The sequence below is a fragment of the Sorex araneus genome, chromosome 1 (assembly GCF_027595985.1).
Source record: "Sorex araneus isolate mSorAra2 chromosome 1, mSorAra2.pri, whole genome shotgun sequence".
Taxonomy (NCBI): domain Eukaryota; kingdom Metazoa; phylum Chordata; class Mammalia; order Eulipotyphla; family Soricidae; genus Sorex; species Sorex araneus.
Window position 1 is genome coordinate 51,811,784 of NC_073302.1, and position 20,148 is coordinate 51,831,931.

A 20,148-nucleotide genomic window follows, 5' to 3' on the forward strand; every position below is an offset into this window, starting at 1 on the left:
GAGGGGTTGTTGTATACCTTTATTTGCCTATCATTAGGTCACTAGTCACTCTGAGTCAGAAATTTGGACTTATGAAAAGGATTGGCCTTTTGTATTTCCCGAGAAGCTACTCCTGGGGTGCTCAAAGTGACTCCTGGAGTCACCCCTGGCAGTATTTGGACCACTGTGTGGACTGGGGGTGAACTCTGGGCCTCCAGAATGCAAAGAATGTGTTTAGTATTCTGTACTATCTCTCAAGCACCTAAAAGGTTGGTCTTTTAAACACAGATTTGGCTTTTTTTATGGGGAGGAAACCCAGGAGTGCATAGGGCTTGCTGCTGGTTCTGTACTCAGGAGTCACTTCTAAGGGTTCTTGAGGGAATATATGTGGTGCTGGGAATTGAACTGGAGTTGGCTGCCTTCACTACTATACTATCTCTGGACCCATATTTGCCATTTTTTGCTGGCCCAGTATCTCATTATCTTTTTTCTTGGGTTGGGAGACCCCAATTTAGGTAGGCATATAACCCAGATCCAGAGTACTTTATCTCTTAGGAAGTACTCAAGTACTCAAATGTGACCCAAGCTGAACCAGCATCCCTTCACAACCACCCCAGACTCCTGCCATGTCATATGTTCCTTCCACCGTATGTGTGAGCAGACGCATAACTTTCCTTTGCAGGGAAGATTTTGTCCGATTGCTGGCAGCCAATTTTGTGAAGTGGTTCCTAGAGGTAATGCCTAATTGCGTTATTTGACTCATGGCTGTATATGCTTCAATTCTGTCTTAAACTGTACTGTTCATGGACTAGTATTATTATTTTGGCTGAAGCTATTCTGAATTAGGTAACATTCACTTGCATTTGAGATCCAAACAATACCGAGGTGCCACTAGTGAATCTGATTTAGCTAATGTTCAATAATATGCTTATTATCTGTGTACTGCAGTTCAAAGAGGTGTTTTTTTTATCAGCAAGAATAAGAAAACATGACTGGCACATTGAGTTGATGATTATCCTGTAGAGATTTCATGGGAAGAGGTGACCATTCACTGTCTCCTCTATAGTTCAGTTCTGCTAGCAAAACCTTCCTTGTATCTTATAACAAAATGAAAGCCACATGCACAAAATCCACAAGATTATTTTACTAGAATTTAGGAGGGAAGGAGATGATCTAGTCAAATTTTCACAAAGAAAATGTTCAGATTGAACTCTAGCCAAATAAAAGAAAATTTAAGTTCTTATATCATCTCAACTGGCCTGAGTATCAAAGCAATGCCCCCCTCTCGTGGAAGCCATCAGCTATGTGGCCATCCTTTTGTGACCCTTAAGTCTGCATCGTGTCTCAGTGATCCCAAACTAAATTTCACAAAACGTCTTCTCTTTCTGTAGTTTTCTTCTTCCAGCTGAGAATGCTACTGGCCATCATGAAAATGTTCACCAGCCATACGCTCTGGTCCATATAGCTTTCTTCTTAAATTCTGGAAGAACTCTCAAGGACAGCAACGTGGCTGTAAGGACAAAACATAAAACGCACTGTTGCATTTGGTGGAATTGTGCTTTAAAAGGTCATGTAGATCAAAAAAATGTCAGAATAGTACTTGGCTTTTTCTCACTTGGCTAAACTTCAGAACTAAGAATTTCCATCAAGCTTCAGGCAGGATTTAAATGGCAAAAGTTCATTAATAAAAGCTAATAAAAATGGTTTGTTATTGTTTTAAATGTTATCCTACAGCCAATTAACAGGACATTATGTAGAAATTTTTTTAAAAAAATGAACTTTTGAGGTGATGGTGAATGCATTTGTACCTTATCTGGGAGCTAATTATATACGTATATGTTTTTAAACTCATGATTTGTGTGAATCATATTATACGAATACGATTTTCTATTAAATGTTTAATTAGAAGATAAAACAAAACAAAGTGAGGTTTATTTTATTCTACAGGTGAGGTTCACTTCAGAACGTATAATGAAGGTAGCTTCATAAACCCAGTAGAACCAACATAACAAGAACCAACATAACAAGACTATACGTGTCTCCACAGCCTGCAGTTCCTCTTATCTGTCAGGGGCCCATGGTGTTCTTTGTACTTCCTTTAGGTAACTTCTCATTTATCTTATTTTGGAATGCTAGTATAAGGACACAGAGGTAGTATTTAAAATATAATAGTGTGAGGGAATGTAGGTATCTGAGTTACACAATTATTATATATTCTTTTAATAAGCACTTGATGATAGAATCAAGTGAACATGACTTATGTGAACATTCCTTGACTTTGAGAAACTAGTTTCATCATCCGTTCAGTTGAAATTACTATATATTTGGAACCACCTATGGGATTATGAACTTCTGGCTATTAAAAATGTGCCCAAATAAATGGAGATAATTCAAGCTGTAAGTTACTAGGGATGGGTTAAACGAAAATATGCCAGACCACTTGATTCTCAGTCAAGTTCTGTGGCAGATCAGCATCACCTTCATACACATGTCCTCCACCCACTAAGGGTGTAGGGAAAAGGAGCAGATTTGATTCTTGCTTGCCTGGCAGCCAATAAATTATTTAAAACATGGCTATAAAATGACTCCAAGCAAGCTCCATTAAATGATCACTCAAGCATGATTAATAAGTAACTTTCTTCTAATTTAATTTGAAGGGTGGCACATGTGACTGTGTTCAGGGCCTACTCCTCGCTCTGTGTTCAGGGATCACTTCTGGTGATGCTTGGGGGACCCTATGTGGTGCTGATGAGAGAATCAGGATTGATCACATGCAAGACAAGAGCCTTAATTCCTGTAATATCTCCAGTCCAATTTTCTTTTTTTTTTTTTTCACTTTTTGGGTTATACCTGGCGATGCTCAGAGGTTACTCCGGTCTCTGCACTCAGGAATTACTCCTGGCGATGGGGACGCCAAGGATCGTCCAGCCCAGTTTTCTTAAATGAGGCTTTTTTCTTTCTTGTCTTTGGGTTTTGGAGTCATCTCTGGCAGTATTCAGGGGCTGCTCATGCTCAAGGGTCACTTCAAGCCATGCTTGGGCGGCCATGAGCTGCTGAGGACTGGGCGCTGTCCGCAGGCAGAGCGTGTGAACCAAGCTATATTGTTTCTCTGGCCCCTCAGGTTGAAACTTTTTTGGAGAGCAATGAACTCACTGGTAAACTCCATACCTCGATAGTACAAGCTATCTGGGGCCACAAAACTAGTGCCCTAAAGACTTCTCAGTTTTGAGTAAAAAGGAAAAGAATTCCCTAATTTTCACAGAAAGTTGTTCTTTGTGAATCCTATAGTCACAGTTTATCAAAGTCAAAAGAAAAGAATAAAGCCACAAACAAAAATGCCAAAAAGCACAGGAATATCAAGCTCCCTTGGCAAAACAGTATGCAGCCATTGAAAAATATGATGCAGAAAGCCAGTGTAAGAACAGGCTAAATTCCTTTAAAATGAAAACAGATCTATCTATCTATCTATCTATCTATCTATCTATCTATCTATCTATCTATCTATCTATCTATCTATCTATATCTTTTTGGGTCACACCCAGCGACGCTCAGGGGTTACTCCTGGCTCTGCACTCAGGAATTACTCCTGGTGGTCCTTGGGGGACCATATGGAATGCTTCAGATTGAACTTGGGTCAGCTGTGTACAAGGCAAATGCCCTCCTTACTGTACTATGGCTCCGGCCCCCGAAAATGGATACTTAAAATAATATACACAGAAGAGGCAAAAACTTATGATAAGTATAAAAACTCATTAGGCAATGAAAAACTGAATTCCTCTTTACTTTTTCTTTATACTTTCATGAATTTTCTAAATTTCAATTGAAGTTGTATTTTTTTCTACTAGACTAAAATACTGAAACATCATTTACAGAAACATTAAATGTGAAGATACTGGGACTTTTAAACTCTATTTTCTGATTCAAAATGCTATTTTCTGATTTAAAATGCCACATTGGTGACAGCTATAAATTATTTCTCTAAAACAAACGAAGACAAACCCTTTCAGGGACCAATATACTCCAGATTGCTATTCTGTACTGCAGCTGCCACCAGATGGTTTGCACCCACATTGGGCACTGAGTATGGAAGTAAATACCTTTTAAAAGATCCTTGGATTTTGACGAGAGGGCTTCTTTGGGGCATTCTGTGATGCTGAAGAGCCAGTCGATGAACTAGGGTAAAAATAAAGAACAGTTCTGGTGAAGACATCGCACCTTCAGGAAGAGACAGACAGACTCTTGGGCCTGCTTGGGCTCAGGGAGTAGAGATTGGATAGGGACAAGGCACAAGAGAGGGCAAAGCTGGGCATGGCACCCATTGAGTTGAATGTCTCCAAAAAAGGAAAGCCCTCTCTCTCCCTGCTGCTACTTGCTACAGGTTTTCAGAGTGAGATAGACAAGGGCCCAGAGGTGCTCCTGTGTGCTAGAAACATACTCATCACCCTGAGAGGCCCAGAGAAGGTTAGAACCCAGTACAAGTTCATTCCCAAGAAGGATCCCCCTCAAGATTTGGATCCATAAGTGGCTTCAAAGCCGTATTCATTTTCTTCCTATTAGGCTACCTCTCTCTCTCTCTCTCTGTCTCTCTCTCTATCTCTCTCTCTCTGTCTCTCTCTCTCTCCTGGTTCTGTGTGAATCCAGGCCGAGGCGCCTATGCAATCCAACAGAGGAGACCCAACAGAGGCAAGCCTGTTCCTCGAATAAAGCATGTCTCTGTGCATGAGAACAATTTGTGTCCAAATAGACATGAAATAGGAAGTTGAAATGTAAGGCAAAAGGGACAAAATAACATATTATGTAAAGATAAATAAGCCAAGTGTGTTAGCTCCAAATAAATCCTGCAAATGAGGCAGAAATGCATTTGTTTTTGAATTCGGTGCTGGGTAATTTCATTGATGACTGAATGCTGTCAATCTTGATATATTTAAAATCACATGTATTACTCACAGGTATTAGGCATTCACTTTGGACATTTAAGCTAGGTTGAAGGAACAGTAAAATAGAAAAATAAAGCATATATTCTTCTTTGCTCCAATTACATTTTTAAAATTTCTTTTCTTTTTCTCAGTTTTGTTTTAAAATATCTTACCTACGATAAACAGAGCCATATAAAAACAGACTAGATGCAGAATGTCTACACTGTAATCCAAAGAGAACATGGTAGCCTGGGCCAGAAATAACATGAGGCATACCACATTTTAGTTTATTTGGATTTAATAAAAAACTGAAAACATGAAATTTGGGGTAATACTAATGCATACTGGTTTAAGAAAACAAATGTGTTTGAATGACATTCACAGCAGAATTGTGCCCGGTGGGTCACAATTTGGGAATATTTTTAAAGATTAGAGGTTGGATTTTGAGAATAAGCCCTATAGTTAGTTTTAAGCTTCCAACTTCCAAAAGACCTATTTGGATTAATCAGGATTCAAAAATCATTCCTGTTAACTAACTCTATTATCGGCAAGTGAGAGCCTTTGAGTGAGAAGCCGAGGAAGACCCATACTCAGCAGCAGCTGGGGTGACCCAACATTAAGAACCCAAAATAACCCTTACAGCTGGGATTTTTCCCTGGGGGCCACGGTGATGACATGAAAACTTGTTTGTTTTTGTTTTGGGTCCACACCTGAGTGTGCTCAGGGGTTACTCCTGGCAGTGTTGGGGGCCGGACCAGGGCCCGTTGCATGCAAGGCAAGAGTCTTGCTCCAATACTCTCTGTCCAGATCAAAGACCTGAGATCTTTACAGCTCTCCCCTTGGTGTTCAGCACAGGCCAGGAGCACAGCGGGGCCCATGAGCTGTGGGAAACCTGGCACGTGAGAAAAGCTGGATGCTTCCTCTGCCTTCCTAACATTGGTATCATTACCACTCTTCCCTCCTAACATACTGCTCTCCAGCTTGCCTTTTTTTTCTATCTTTACTCTGAGATTCCGAGACGGACTCATTCATTTTTCCACCCCAGGACCAAGAACACATGTGCCTTCGTTCAACGAGTGCAAGTAAAAACGTTTCTTTCCATCGCAGCCCAACTCTAAGCAAGTTGTTGCTGTTGTCATCATTGTTGTTTTGTGGTCAGCCATTCCCCTGGGCCAGGGCTAACCTCAATCTCTGAGCTTTTGCAGCTGGTTGAAATTTGGGGCTCGGTACGGAAATCCACATGATTCAAATTTCCTCCACTCTCCCCCAATTCTACAGTGGAAGCCACTGAAGAGAAAAGGGCTCTCTGCCCTGAAAAGCAGGAAGCTGCCAGCCTCACCTTCTGGGTTTGTTCCTTCCATGGCTCTTTCTGTAGCAGAAGCGGCATGCTACTGGGAAGGAGAGTGAGAGCCTCCTGCAGAGTGACCCTGTGCACTGGACTCCTGCCAAAGAAGCTTGATGCTGGCCCAGCTGGGCCATTCTCTTGATGCCATGGCAACCAACTGGCACTGAGGCCCAGGAGGAGAGGGGCAGCATGGTCTGCCCATGCAACCACTGCAATTGCAAAGATCAGCAACAAGAAGTCCAAAGCCTACAGGGAAATTGAAACAAGGTCAGGTCACATGTTTTAAGAGTTCAAAGAGGCACGGCATGATGCAATGCTATCTTCTCTTTCACTCAGCCCTTCTCCTGCCCCATCCCTTGGCCCAGAGAAGGAAGTAGCCTGAATGACAAATTCAACTGCAGGCTTACTAAAGAAGCAGTTTAGGGCTTTTGGTACATTTTTGAGATTCTCTTTCGTGAAGATTGAAGGCCCCATTAGTGTCCTTATTGTTTTAGAATTAAAAATAAATAACAAATTTATTTAACATCTAATCAGGATAATATCTAAACACTCCTTGGGTTCTGGTATTTGTTTTCAGAGGTTAAAATATCATGTGATAGTGAAAGAGATTTTTAAATTTATTGCTATGATTTTAAAAATATGTATTCCCCTATCTTCTTTTAGAAAGCAATAAACATATTGGAAAAAATCTGTCTTAAATCCATTTATTTTAGATTTTAGATTTATCTAGAGACTGATAAAAATGGTGGTTATGAGCTGTTCTGAGTTGTTAGAGCATTTTGATTTAAATTATCCCTCTCTGTGCTTATTTGTATTTTTTGAGTTTTAAAAGATGTTTGTAAGGAAACAGAAGGTTAATGAAAACAGAAGGTTAATAAAGTCAGCAGTACACCTCAGTTTTTCACAATTCCTAATCTAATTAATTAAAACTTCAAAGACACCTAAGTACCAAAAAGCTGGGGAGGATTTCAAATAATACTCCAGGTGAGACACGCATACTCAGACAGCAACCACGGAAACCATGAAACACACCTAGAGATAAGAATTCTACCATAAAGAAAAAGCTCAGTGGGCCACTAGGCCAAGAAAGCGAGGAGAATGGGGAAGCACTGTCTGGGTTTTATGAATTAGCTCACGCAGAACCAGTGTCTTTCAACTTTTGCAGTTGCAAGTCATATTGCAGGTGTGAGAAACTCCAGTTCGTGCACACACTTCAGGAACCTCTTCAAATCTTTGAAGCCACAATCTGGGCTGGAGTGGAAGTCAGAGGCCTGTGGTCCCTATCCACTGTGGGATATTGCCCAACTACATAGGACCACAGGGTTCCTTCTCCTTTGTAAGCTGCCTGATCTAGAACAGATTCTGTTGAAAGTATTTTTCCAAAAGACAACCCAGGGTGTCTCCAAAAGCCTGGCAAGAACATCCATTTCCCTTGTGACATCAGAATTGTCACCACTGCTTCCCCCAAATTAAGGGCAAGAATGAGGGAACTGCTGTAGGCAGCAATATAGTCCTCTTTGGGGAGAACAAATGTAAGTCCTATGTTTTAAGGATGCCCCAAGTGAATCCCCCAGCGTGTACCTCATCCAGAGGGACATTCTGAATGGAAGTTGTCTGGTAAGCCACATTTCTGATGTAACCCATCACTTCCAAGAGCCATTCCATTCTCTTCAGCACACCTGAAATGATAAGGACCTTTTTCTTAGCAGACTGAGGTTTTCCTTTGAAATGCAAAACAGATAAGCACAAATGACCATAATTTCGGCAGAGCACCTAGGATTCCATGAAATAGTTTCAAGTTCTCTGGTGATTCCTAAACTTGCCAGTGCCTGGCAGAGGTTTCCTGGACATAATGCACATTGAGGATTTCACCTTGGTCTTTATTTTGAAACTTGTGAATCCTATAGACTTATGCCCAACCAGTGATAAAGTGTCTTTGGCACAGTTTCTCTCTCGGTTTTCAATACAGCAGAAGAAAACTTGCTGGTACTGTTGGGTCTTGGATAATTGGTTGTTTCTATAGTTTTCTTTTGCTTAAATGTTCCTACTTTATGTTGAAAACCCATCTCAAGAACGTACAAGAAGTTAAAACTGGCAATCAAAGGCTAATTGGAAAATGAACAGCATAAATGTAGGTTCTTTTCCTTTTAATTTTCTTTTTTAGATGAGGATTTTCAGTGGAATAAATATACTTGGGAAGATTTTCAAAAGTTAGTGAACAAGAGGGAAAATGACAACAAAATATGAAGAACAGCCAGTTAGAATCAAAGGCAACATCAAACTTATTTCCGTTTACGCCATGGATCTTTAAGTGGGATAACCCATTAGACTTATTTCTGGTAAACACAATTCTGCTTTACACTGAAAAAAAAAAATCTAGTTGCCCATCACAGGTGTATTTTTTCATCGAGCAATCACTGATACAGCTACTTCTCTCGATTGCCAAAGAGGAAGAAAACATTCCTTGTCTTTTGCTCTTTTTGCTTTATTCAAAACCAACCTGAATTTTGAGAAAACCATTTAGATTCTTGAGGTCATGGTGGACCAAAGACAATAGACATGTCCTTGAAAGAAGTCATTCCCGTCTATGAAGAGCCAAGATGGTAAGTCACAGTTGCCTGTTCTTATCCATGGCGCTCTTGTCCCCATCAAAGCCAATCTGTTTTAAGGGGCATTAAAATCACCCACATGGAGCTCAGAGGGACCCAGGGTACCCAGCCCGGTGATGCAGGGCTAGAATGAGGGTTGCTTACGGCTATCAGTGTCTGCGGATCTGGGGGAAGGGACCTGTGGTGACACTATTAAACTCAGGGCTTTGGGCATGCCAGGCATGCGCTCTCCTATATCAAACTCTTTCCCTGACCCCTTAGTTTTTTTTTTAAGTTTTGTTTTGTTTTGGGGGTTTTGGATCCAGATTAAGCAGTGCTCAGGGCTTACTCCTAATTCTGTGTTGAGGGACCACTCCTGGTGGTGCTCAGGGGGGGTAATGGAGATCAAACCAGGTTGGGTCACATGACCTTGTAAAGTGTCTTAACCTTTGTACTAGTTTTTTGGCTCCTAAATAATTTTTGAAGTTGAGGAAACAATTGCAATATAAGAGGGGCGGTAGGCAAAGCCTGCTCTGTTTGTGAAGTCCACCCCAGGGCTGGCCTCACCTGTGTTGACGTGGCTCACAATTCGTGCCTGGTATAAACTGTGCAGGATCATCCAGGCCAGGGCGTCTTTTTCTTGGTGCTGAACAGCCACACACAACATGTCGGTCAAGCTCATCAAGGGAAGTCGTCCTTGAGAAACCAGGTACAGCCTGACAAAGGCGGCCTTTTCTATGCTGCTCTACAATACAAGCAAGTTGTTCAGTTACTATTGAATTAACCAACGTCATTATAAAATCTCAGGGCAAGGGCACAACAGAAAGGGTGAGCTGGAAGTTGATTATTATTCCAGTTGCTTAAAATGCTCATTTCCTGCAGCATATTGCCTGCGTGGCTATATTAAAATGTACATACAGATAGAGGGCTTGTAATGTCACCTTTGGTTTTCTCATTAAAAACCATAAATGATTTCAGGGGTTCATTGGTGTTTCATCAGGATGCACAAATAATAATAATGACAATGATAAACAAATATAGCACTTACCAAGTGTCAGGCATCATTTTAAGTACTTCACATGTATTAATTTAGTACTTCACAAAGTGTGGTACATAGGCCTCTGAGGGACCCCAAGAGGCTTTTAATGGCTCTGTGAGGTCAAACATTGGTGCTATATTTATAAGAGCAGTAAGAGTCATTATCTTTTTCTCTACCACTTGTGATTTTTTAAAAAGGTTAATTTCATTTAAATATTTTTGTAAAAAATAAATTACTGCTTTCATTAGACCTTTGCCCTCTTTTAAATATTCTGTGACAAAATGGGATATAGAAGGAACTGCTGAATTCGTTCTGTATTCTGCTGCATATCCAGGTATGTTAGTTACTTCAAAAAACTCTCAAAGAGACTTCACCGCGCCCGCAGCCCCAGTATGACTGAGGAAGACGAGGGAGCTGCTTTGGACACCAGCAGCCCGCCAGCAACCTGCAGTATGTGACTTGAGCGTTTCCACCAGGCCCCCCGTGCGGGGGCCCGGCGTTTCTCTCTCTCTCTCTCTTTTTTTTTAAATCTCTCTCTCTCTCCTTCAACCTCTCCTGGGCACAGCACAGCCTCCACCCCACTTCTCTGAGCACAAAATGGAGAGACGCACCCAAATGTGCGGTGCCGCTGGCGGGAGATCGAGGGCGGGGAAGTACCGGTCTCCGCCCACATCGGACACTTAAAGAGAGTGCAGCCACGTGGGCTTCCCCACTTCGCCGCGCCCGCAGCCCCAGTATGACGGAGGAGGACAAGGGAGCTTTCCCACTTCCGCCCGTGCAGGGGGCCCGGTATTTCTCTAGGTTTTCCCATCTTATGAGCACCATAAAAGGGTAAAAGATTGTAGTGATAGAATTTCAGGCAGAATTTTCCCTGGATTTATACAGAAACCCAAAACCGCGCGGCCGCGGCAGCGGCCACGCAACCTAATGTCATCTTAGTATCAGCAATATGTAATGGTTCCTTCTTAATGGGTCGGATTTTTGTGGGAGATCCTAACAAGAATAGTAAGTCTTTTGTTGAAATATTGAAGGCAATCAAAGTGGTAGCCATCTCTCTAGACTGAACTAAGCTATATCCCCAAGCCGGCTGAGAAGAAATATCCTTCTTTCTTGGGAAGAAACGCGGCGTGGTGTCAAACATAGTGTGATGTCCATTAAGCAAACAGACCTGGTGGCGTGGGAATGGGATATAAGGGGAAAAATTATGTACATGGAACAGCGGGACGCTGGTGGAATCTCGAGCCGGAGCCGATACCAGCGCAAGACCTTTGGTTCCAGAAACTGCTTGCAGACACTCTACTAGACTATCAACTAAGCCAGAGCCCCACGCCGGCTGATGACGGGAAATAACCATCCTCTTTGGTTTTTTTTCCCTTTGTCAGATTACTAAACAGGCGATTACTAAACAGGCATGAACTCGGTGGCACGGGGCAAGGGGGAAAAAGAAAAGTTATGTAACAAACAGCGGGACTTAATATCTCTATATTCTTAGCAATGGAGAACTATCAAATGCCTCCTTGGCAATAGGACTGTCTTTTTCTTTTTGGAGGGAAACCCCAGCAACGGTAGTGAGTTGTGTGTTGAAACATGGAATGTAATCGAGATAAAGTGTAAACGAAGTGAAACTTATCACGTACAAGGGTGGGGACTGGGGAGGTGGGAGGGGGCGGCAGATATACTGGGGGGGGGTTGGTGATGGAAGATGGGCACTGGTGAAGGGAAAGGTGTTTGAGTATTGTATAACTGACATAATCCTGAGAACTATGTAACCCTCCACTTGGTGATTCAATAAAAAAAATTAAAAAAAAAAACAACTCTCAAAGATTGGAATCAGCATATACTTGGAAGAATTACAGCTAAAATATGGCTACTTAAAATGAATATTTAATAGATTCTTTTATGAAAATTAAAGATGTGAAACATTACTTCAAATAAAATACATGACAGCATTTTTCTGGCCAATGATAAAACTGCAAATTTTAAGCAAAAACTAGATTTTTAGAAAATTTATACTTCTATTGTAACTTGGTCACTTCTTAATGCACACACACCTCTTTGATGATATTATCCTTAACCAATATAATGTTTAAAAACTGTGATCTAGTTTTCCTTTCCTAATGACTAATTTAAAATTAGTTAATCATGCTTTGGCAAAATACCCACAGAGCAGGATAAACAAATTTTGACAAAACGGACTATATGAAGTTCTCTGATATGTTTATAAATTGTACATTGTACCCAACCTGTAACAAACTACCATTTTCTGATTGTGGGTATAACAGAAAAGAGAAATCCAATCTACTAATGCACTCTTCCCCTTTCTACCTTCATAGCTGTATGAGCTTGAATTTTCTTCACCAAAATAACATCACAACAGATTGAATAAAGAAGTAGCCATGAAAATGCAGTTGTTTTCTATTAAGCTAGAACTAAAGAGATTTGAAAAAAAAAACATAAAATGCTATGTCTAGTTTTTTGTCTATTGTATCTGAAAATGTTTTTTTCTATTTGTTTTTAAGTAAATGTAAATTTCCAAGTTTTCATTTCTTATATGGTAAATAAAACACATTTAAATTAAAAGCTTGGTGTTCTTAGTAATTTTTAAGAAACCAAAGTGGTCCAAACACCAAACGGTTGAGACCTATGTACTTTCATTCGCACTTCAACCCTCTACAACTCCGACCCTCTAGGAGAGCCCGGCAAGCTACTGAGAGTATTGAGCCTGCACGGCAGAGCCTGGCATGCTACCCGTGGTGTATTGGATATGCCAAAAACAGTAACAATAAGTCTCACAATGAGAGATGTTACTGGTGCCTGCTAGAATAAATCAATGAGCAACGGGATGACAATGACAGTGACAGTGACCCTCCTTCACACTCGAAAGAGCTGAAGTCCAAAGGGTACTTTGCTCATGGTCATATAATTACTGGTGGTGGGTAATAAATGGAACTCAATTCCCCTAGTCTTGCTTCAATTCTTTTCAGAAATGAATAGAAGACACTGACCTCAGTGGATGACACTGACATTCCCAAGCAATAGAATGTTCTAGTGATAATACTCTGGTACTTTAGGAACCCTAGTGAATACAGCAATCTTCAGTTCTAGGTACTATTTTCTTTATTATTTCAACTCCTATTAGAAGAATATAATAAGAGGATATAACAAATTATATAAATGTATGATGATAATTACTGAGTACTTGCCTTGGGCTGGGCACGGTTCAAGAAATGAACATGATTTAGTCACTTACTAACAAAACAAACTGAGGAGAGAAGTGTTATTAGCTCTCTTTTAGAGATGAAGAGACAGAGGCAGAGAGGGCGGTTATGAAACTTCATGGAGGACACGGCTGGAAAAGTAGAGCTGATTTCAAATCTCAGCAGTGAGGCTCCCAAGGAAAATCTCTCTTGCTGCCCTTCCTTAAAACAAATTCTGTCACTGTCACTGTCATCCCATTGCTCATCAATGTTGTCATTTGTTCAAGCGGGCACCAGTAACGTCTCTCTTATTGTTACTGTGTTTGGCATACCGAATACGCCATAGGGAGCTTGCCAGGCTCTGCTGTGCAGGCAGGATACTCTCGGTAGCTTGCCAGGCTCTCCGAGAGGGGTGGAGGAATCAGACACAGATCTGCCACGTGAAAGGCAAACGCCCTACCGCTATGCTATTGCTCCATCTCCAGAAATTCTACTCTTCCTTCCATATACTCCAAGAGCGGTTTCCAAACCTTAGGAAGGACATAATTGCTTGGAGGTACTGTTAAAACATAGCTTCCTAGGTTGCAGCTGCAGCTGCCGACTGAGTAGGTTTGAAGTAAGAGTTCAGAATTTGCATTTCTAATCAGTTCCCAAACTGATGATGGTTCATGGGGCCATATTTGGAGAATTAGAACTATGTAATGCAGAAATCCAGAGATTCAACTCAAGAGGCAAATCTGCTATCAGGTGAAATAAATGCTAAGCCACTCAGCAATGTGAAGGCTCATAATTCCCTAGGCCTTTGATAATACCTGGTATGCTGAGATGACATTTGAATAAGTATGTCCACTAGGATGTACTTATACTAAACAAAAGTTATTCGCTGCTTATTTACCATTCAAATAGAATATGATGCCATGTATTATTTTTGATAAATCTCAAAACTTTAATAGTATGCAAATTTTTATTCAGTAATCTGACCAATTATAGGAGTGGTTACTTGTTAATTATTTTGTGGATAATGCCACTTAAAGATTAATGGTGCTTACTTTCCAATCAGCTACCTTTTGTCAATCTGAAAGAATAAGTACCAGATGAAGGAAAATAATGTGATAAGAGAACTATTTCTACTTTCCATGCAGCAGAAAGTTATTAGGTAAGAATATTTTCATCCACAAGGGTTGTGAATTAAAGTCATTGTCCTTTACTTTTGTTTGCCTATAGGTGATCCAGAAATGTTTTTCAGAAGATGGAACTAATTAGTATATGACTTGTGTATTATGCTAATGGATAATGGATAAATAAGATTTATCTATATATGCATCCCTATAACTACCTGCCCAACCATATTTCTAAGACTGAACATGGAATTTCACAGAGAAACAGTTCATGATATTATAGAAAAGAAGCAAAACTTAGCTATAGCTAAAATCATACCATAGCCACCTTTTCAACTGTAATTTTTACCTCAATAATGATAAAAATAATACATAGATATAGTATTACCTCTGTAATCTGGGCAACCCGAATGACTTCATCATCTGTCATTTCTGAAAGGCATTTTGCTACACTGATATACAGCTCGAGATCAGTTCTCTGTTGGAGAAAGATTGGAAGTATGTCAACATATAATGTAAGATGACAAGTATCTTCTTACTGTTCTGAAAAATTCTGCTTATCTACACAAATAGCGGTGGCTAAAATTTTGAAATTAATCAAACCAAAATATGTAGCCACCTTTTATCATTCAAAAAACCTCTTTCCTATTATTTTGTATATTTGTTTGGCTGTATACTTCTTTTTCCTTGCCAGAATTTATCATTCCAAGTGAACTTTGAACTTCTTCATGAAATTATAATTCAAAGTTCCATTGGGGGAGGTAAAAAAAAACTGGTATGAAGTCATATGATATAAACAGTACAACGGATAGTATGCCTAAGTATGTCTCCATGTGCAAACTATAGGGCTTTCTGAGCTTTCTCATTTGTTCTTGTATTTTATTTTGTCTTGTTTTTGTGTTTTGACCACATCCGGTGATGTTCAGGGCTAATTCCTCACTCAGGGGTCCCTCCTGGCAGACTCTGGGGACCAAATGAGGTGCCAGGTCTTAAATCTGGGTTGGCCACATGCAATGCAGGCACCTTACCCACTGAACTTCCCACTTGCGCATGTTCTATAGGCATTTGGTAAAGGGGTGAAGAGCGAAAATATCCTAGTTTAACACTGGGTAAGCTGCTTCTGAATTTGCTCAAAATTTTGGTTCTAAATATTCAACCTCAATTTAGATCCTGAAAGGAATCACATTCTTGGTGGAGAATGTGGTCACTTCTTGCTAGCCTTCCCACCACATTCTTAAAATACACACTTCCCCACTTTGCCAAAAAGGCTTTAAAAAATCCCAAACATAAATTGTCAGGAATGTAAATATTTTTGTTCCTCACCCGAATCTGATTTGGCAGAAGGTCAAAAATGTTCCCAGTAGCTTTGCAGAGCAGACTCCAGAGGTGGAAGGAAGGACTGGGGAGTTTCATGGTCTGGCTGAGACCCTGTAAGGCACTTGTGCATAACTCAGGATCAGAAGCTGTTTTAAAAACTGCCACTAGGACATTTTCGACGAAACCCAGGATCTGTTCATCAGAGACATGCTTAACCCACAGAGGTGCAGAAACCAAGAGATATTTGTTGATATTCAGCTGGAAGCAAAATGGAAGAAGAGGTTAGATGTAAACAGGCAAATCTGGGTTTGTAAGGCTCAAAATGTCTAGGCCATCTTTGTGTCTGAGGGTAGATTGGGAGATAAAAGCTATAGGCTATGACTTGGCCCCTTATTTTCCCATAGCTTCGTGGTTCAATGAGTGATAAATGCATGAGATTCTGGCTGCAGCAGTGACTTCTGATCCAGGGTGATGAGAGTCTATGGTAATTCATCTGTGAACGACTCAATTTAAACCTTAGATCTTTTCAGTGAGAAGAAAATGCTACAGCTAAAAAAAAGTACATGACAGTTGCTGTTCATTCTTAAAGGTTATATATTCCAGCAAAAAATTCTCCTGAAGATGAAAGACTCATTTGAGGAAAATCAACTGAATGATCTCTATTATTAATTTCTTCTGAGCACAAGGAAATACAAAGGGCAACTGATATGCTGGGACCATTACTGACCAAAAAGGAACCCGCTGGGCATGGGGAACTGATGCCATGTTAGCACTCGTAGTTAATGAAGAGGCACAATTAATGAGCGCTGTCCTGAGCCAGAGACTTTAAAAGAGTGGGCTTCAGAAGTTCTTAGAGTGCCAGAGAGATAGTACAGGTGATTGCCTGGCATACAGTCAAACCTGGTTCAACTCCTAGCATTGCATATGTCTTTTGAGCACTACCAGGAGTGATCCCAGAGCACAGATGCAAGAGTTAGCCTTGAACTTCTCTGTGTATAGCCCAAAATATTGATAACAAAAACAAACTTAGAAATGAAAATATGTGCTACAAGAGTGCACATATTTCTTTTTGACCTAAAACAAAGTGGCATTAAAAATTTGACAAAGCCAGTGAATTTAAAAAATTTTTTAATGCAGTTGCTTGATCTGAAGAGCTCACTTCAAAGAATGTCACTCCCTATAATTTTTTGTAGATTGAAGGTATATTATTAGAAAAATGAATCCACAACCACAATTTGCTAGTTAGAAAGGTTAATAAGAAAGCTCATAATCAAGTAAGTAGAAAGAATATTATAGATCTAAAAGAGAAGTGGAAGGATAACTGAAGTGAAAAGATAATTAAAATCCAGGAAAATTTCCCCCACTTCGCCGCGCCCGCCGCTCCAGTATGACTGAGGAGGACAAGGGAGCTGCTTTGGACACCAGCAGCCCACTAAACAACCTGCAGTATGTGATTTGAGCATTCCGCCAGGCCCCCCGTGCGGGGGCCCGGCGTTTCTCTTTTTTTTTAATCTCTCTCTCTCTCCCTCAACCTCTCCTGGGCACAGCACAGCCTCCACCCCACTTCTCTGAGCACAAAATGGAGACACGCACCCAAATGCACGGTGCGGCTGGCGGGAGATCGAGGGCGGGGAAGTACCGGTCTCCGCCCACCTCGGACACTTAAAGAGAGTGCAGCCACGTGGGCTTTCCCACTTTGCCGCGCCCGCCACTCCAGTATGACTGAGGAGGACAAGGGAGCTTTCCCACTTCCGCCCGTGCGGGGGCCTGGTATTTCTCTAGGTTTTCCCATCTTATGAGCACCATAAAAGGGTAAAAGATTGTAGCGATAGAATTTCAGGCAGAATTTTCCCTGGACTTTATATAGAAACCCAAATCATCAGCAATATGAAATGGTTCCCTTTTAACGGGTCGGACTTTGGTGGGAAACCCTAACAAGAATAGTAAGTTTTTTGTTGAAATATTGAAGGCAACCAAAATGGTAGCCATCTCTCTAGATTGAACTAAGCCATATCCCCACGCCAGCTGAGAAGAAATATCCTTCTTTCTCGGGAAGAAACGCAGCATGACGTTAACCATAGTATGATGTCCATTAAGTTGACATGGACTTGGTGGCATGGGAATGGGATACAAGGGAATAAAGTATTATGTACATGGAACAGCGGGACGCTGGTGGAATCTCGAGTCGCGGCCGATACCAGCACACTACTTTTGGTTCCAGAAACTGCAGACTTTCTACCAGACTATCAACTAAGCCAGAGCCCCACGCCGGCTGATGACAGGAAATAACCATCTTTTCCGGTTTTTTTTCCTTTGTCAGGCAGAGTGGTGAATACTAAACAGGCATGAACTCGGTGGCGCGGGACGAGGGAGGAAAAAAAATAGAAAAGTTATGTAACAAACAATGGGACTTGTTTGAAACCCCAGCAACAATAGCGAGTTATGTGTTGAAACATAGAATGTAACCAAGATAAAGCGTAAACGAAATGAAACTTATCAATTACAAGGGCGGGGACGGGGGGGGGCGCGAGGTATACTGGGGTGGTTGGTGATGGAATAGGGGCACTGGTGAAGGGAAGGGTGTTTGAGTATTGTATAATTGACATAATCCTGAGAACTATGTAACCCTCCACATGGTGATTCAATAAAATTAAAAAAAAAATCCAGGAAAATTTCAGACACTGTTAGAATTGTGAATTATCTGAATTTAAATGAAAAATGTTTATAGAATAGTGTTTAAGATATTGGCTTTGGACTCAGCTAGGCTCTTCCGATTTGTTAGTCATGGTGAATATTGCTTAGCTTGCATTTTCCTCAGTTTATCAATATGTAAATGGAAAAGTAAAATCTATCAAAATTGAAATAAAACTAGATATAAAAGACTTCATGTGGTTCTATTTTATAGAATGCTTAGATTCATATATTCTTTTTAAAAGGTAAAATTATGGAGATGCAAAGCAGATGAGTGGTATCTGGGTTCGAGATTAGGAGTGGGGTTGACAACAATTATGCACAGTGGAACTCTTTGTGATGATGAAAGTACTCTTGGTGGCATATGTAAATGTGAAAACACACCTAAACTCATCAAATTATATATGAAAGGAGCCATGTTTATAATATAAAAATTATGATTCAATGTAACTGCAAAAATCAACTTCTCTGGGCTGAAGATTGATTAAATGTGATGTCTGTAAACATGTTTTGTGCACTTACAGGATGCAAGTACAGAGTTACACAGCAAATGTTTATTAAATGGTAGTAAGATGGGAGCTTCTTGGAGGAGGCAGGTAGGAAACGATAGAAGCTGAAAGAAAGGTGGCAGACCTCATCTACTTTCAACCTAAGAGATTTAGGAGATGCAGACAAGTTCAAAAATTATATATAGGCTGGGATATAATACAGTGGTTCTGACCCAGGTCTGATTTCTGGTACCATATGATTCCTCGAGCATCATCAGGTACAGTTCTGGAGGCCCGTGTATACACTACTGAGGTGATTCCCAGCACTGCAGGGCCTAACTAGCACACCCTTGTGCCCTGGAACTGAATCACTGGCCCAGCTGACTGAGAATTGATGATCAAATCACTGGCTTCCTGAATACCACTTGTGAGCCCCTACCCCTCCTTCCCCCAAATCCCACAGAATAGGAACTGATGGCAAAATATTGAGAAAATTATAGTGTTCTTCTACTCTCAAAGAATCAGATCCTTCCAGGATAGAATAATAACAGAAATAATTATGTAACTTAGAATCAATTGATTAATGTCTAAGAAACCATGGTGTGTGTGTGTGTGTGTGTGTGTGTGTGTGTGTGTGTGTGTGTGTGTGTGTTGGTCTTAGTTTAAAATATACTCAAAATTACACATCTTAATTAACTTTACATCTTTTTTTGCTTTTGGACCACATGTGCCGGAGCTCACTCCTGGCTCTGTGCTCAGGGCTTACTTCTGGCAGGCTCGGGAAATGGGATGGGACCATATGGGGTGCAGGGAATCAAACCTTTGTCAACCGCATGCAAGGTAAGTGACCTACCCACTGTACTATCTCTCTGGCCCCTAACTTCACATTTTTAAACAAGTTGGTCTTATTGTTATGCTATACCCAACAAGGTGCCACCCCCTCTCTCTACCACAAATACCAAACTCAGTCATTTCTTCCTCTGCACCGTGCTCATGTTGAAGGCCTGCAGACTGCTCTGCTTTCTATTCCTACAACCTCCCTCCTATACCTCCAAGTGTCTCTAACAAGATACCTGACCAAATCCTCCTGAGCTGTCAAGGCTAACTGTAATGGCTAATTTCTGTAAACAATAGCTCACATACTTGGAGAAATGGCTTTCTCTTAATAACTACTAGGACAATTATGTATACCAGATGAACAAATTAAGCTAGCTTTAAATAATTCTACACATTTCTAGCTGCATGGTATTAAACAAGTAACTTTAATATCCCCAGTCATCTTTTCCCCCTTTTTGGGTAATAAATGGTAGCTGAGAGAATGAATGGTGATGGCTGTGGCAGAGATCTGAGTCAAATCATTTTCCAGTCTGTTGGTCAGCTACTGTCAAACCCTCAATTTTCATTTGTCCACCCTTAGACCTTGAGAGAACAGTCCCAAATGAATACTAGTCTTCTCCCCAAGAGCCCTAT

General features: G+C 40.7%; 1 protein-coding gene across 2 annotated transcripts in view; it reads right to left on the reverse strand.

The window, feature by feature from the left end:
* Positions 1–1,108: 1,108 nt before the first annotated feature.
* Positions 1,109–20,148, reverse strand: part of FOCAD (focadhesin) — a 323,158-nt gene continuing 304,118 nt past the window's right edge. The window contains exons 38-44 of one of the 2 annotated variants that reach the window (XM_055131110.1): positions 15,506–15,757; positions 14,571–14,660; positions 9,396–9,573; positions 7,822–7,919; positions 6,235–6,486; positions 4,077–4,152; positions 1,109–1,489 (exon numbers count right to left, since the gene is read on the reverse strand). In XM_055131110.1, coding sequence (XP_054987085.1) covers positions 1,416–1,489; positions 4,077–4,152; positions 6,235–6,486; positions 7,822–7,919; positions 9,396–9,573; positions 14,571–14,660; positions 15,506–15,757 — 1,020 coding nt within the window. In that variant the 3' untranslated portion in view covers positions 1,109–1,415. Of the gene's footprint in view, positions 1,490–4,076; positions 4,153–6,234; positions 6,487–7,821; positions 7,920–9,395; positions 9,574–14,570; positions 14,661–15,505; positions 15,758–20,148 lie in introns of those variants that run through there. The other variant, XM_055131118.1, reaches the window with a different exon arrangement.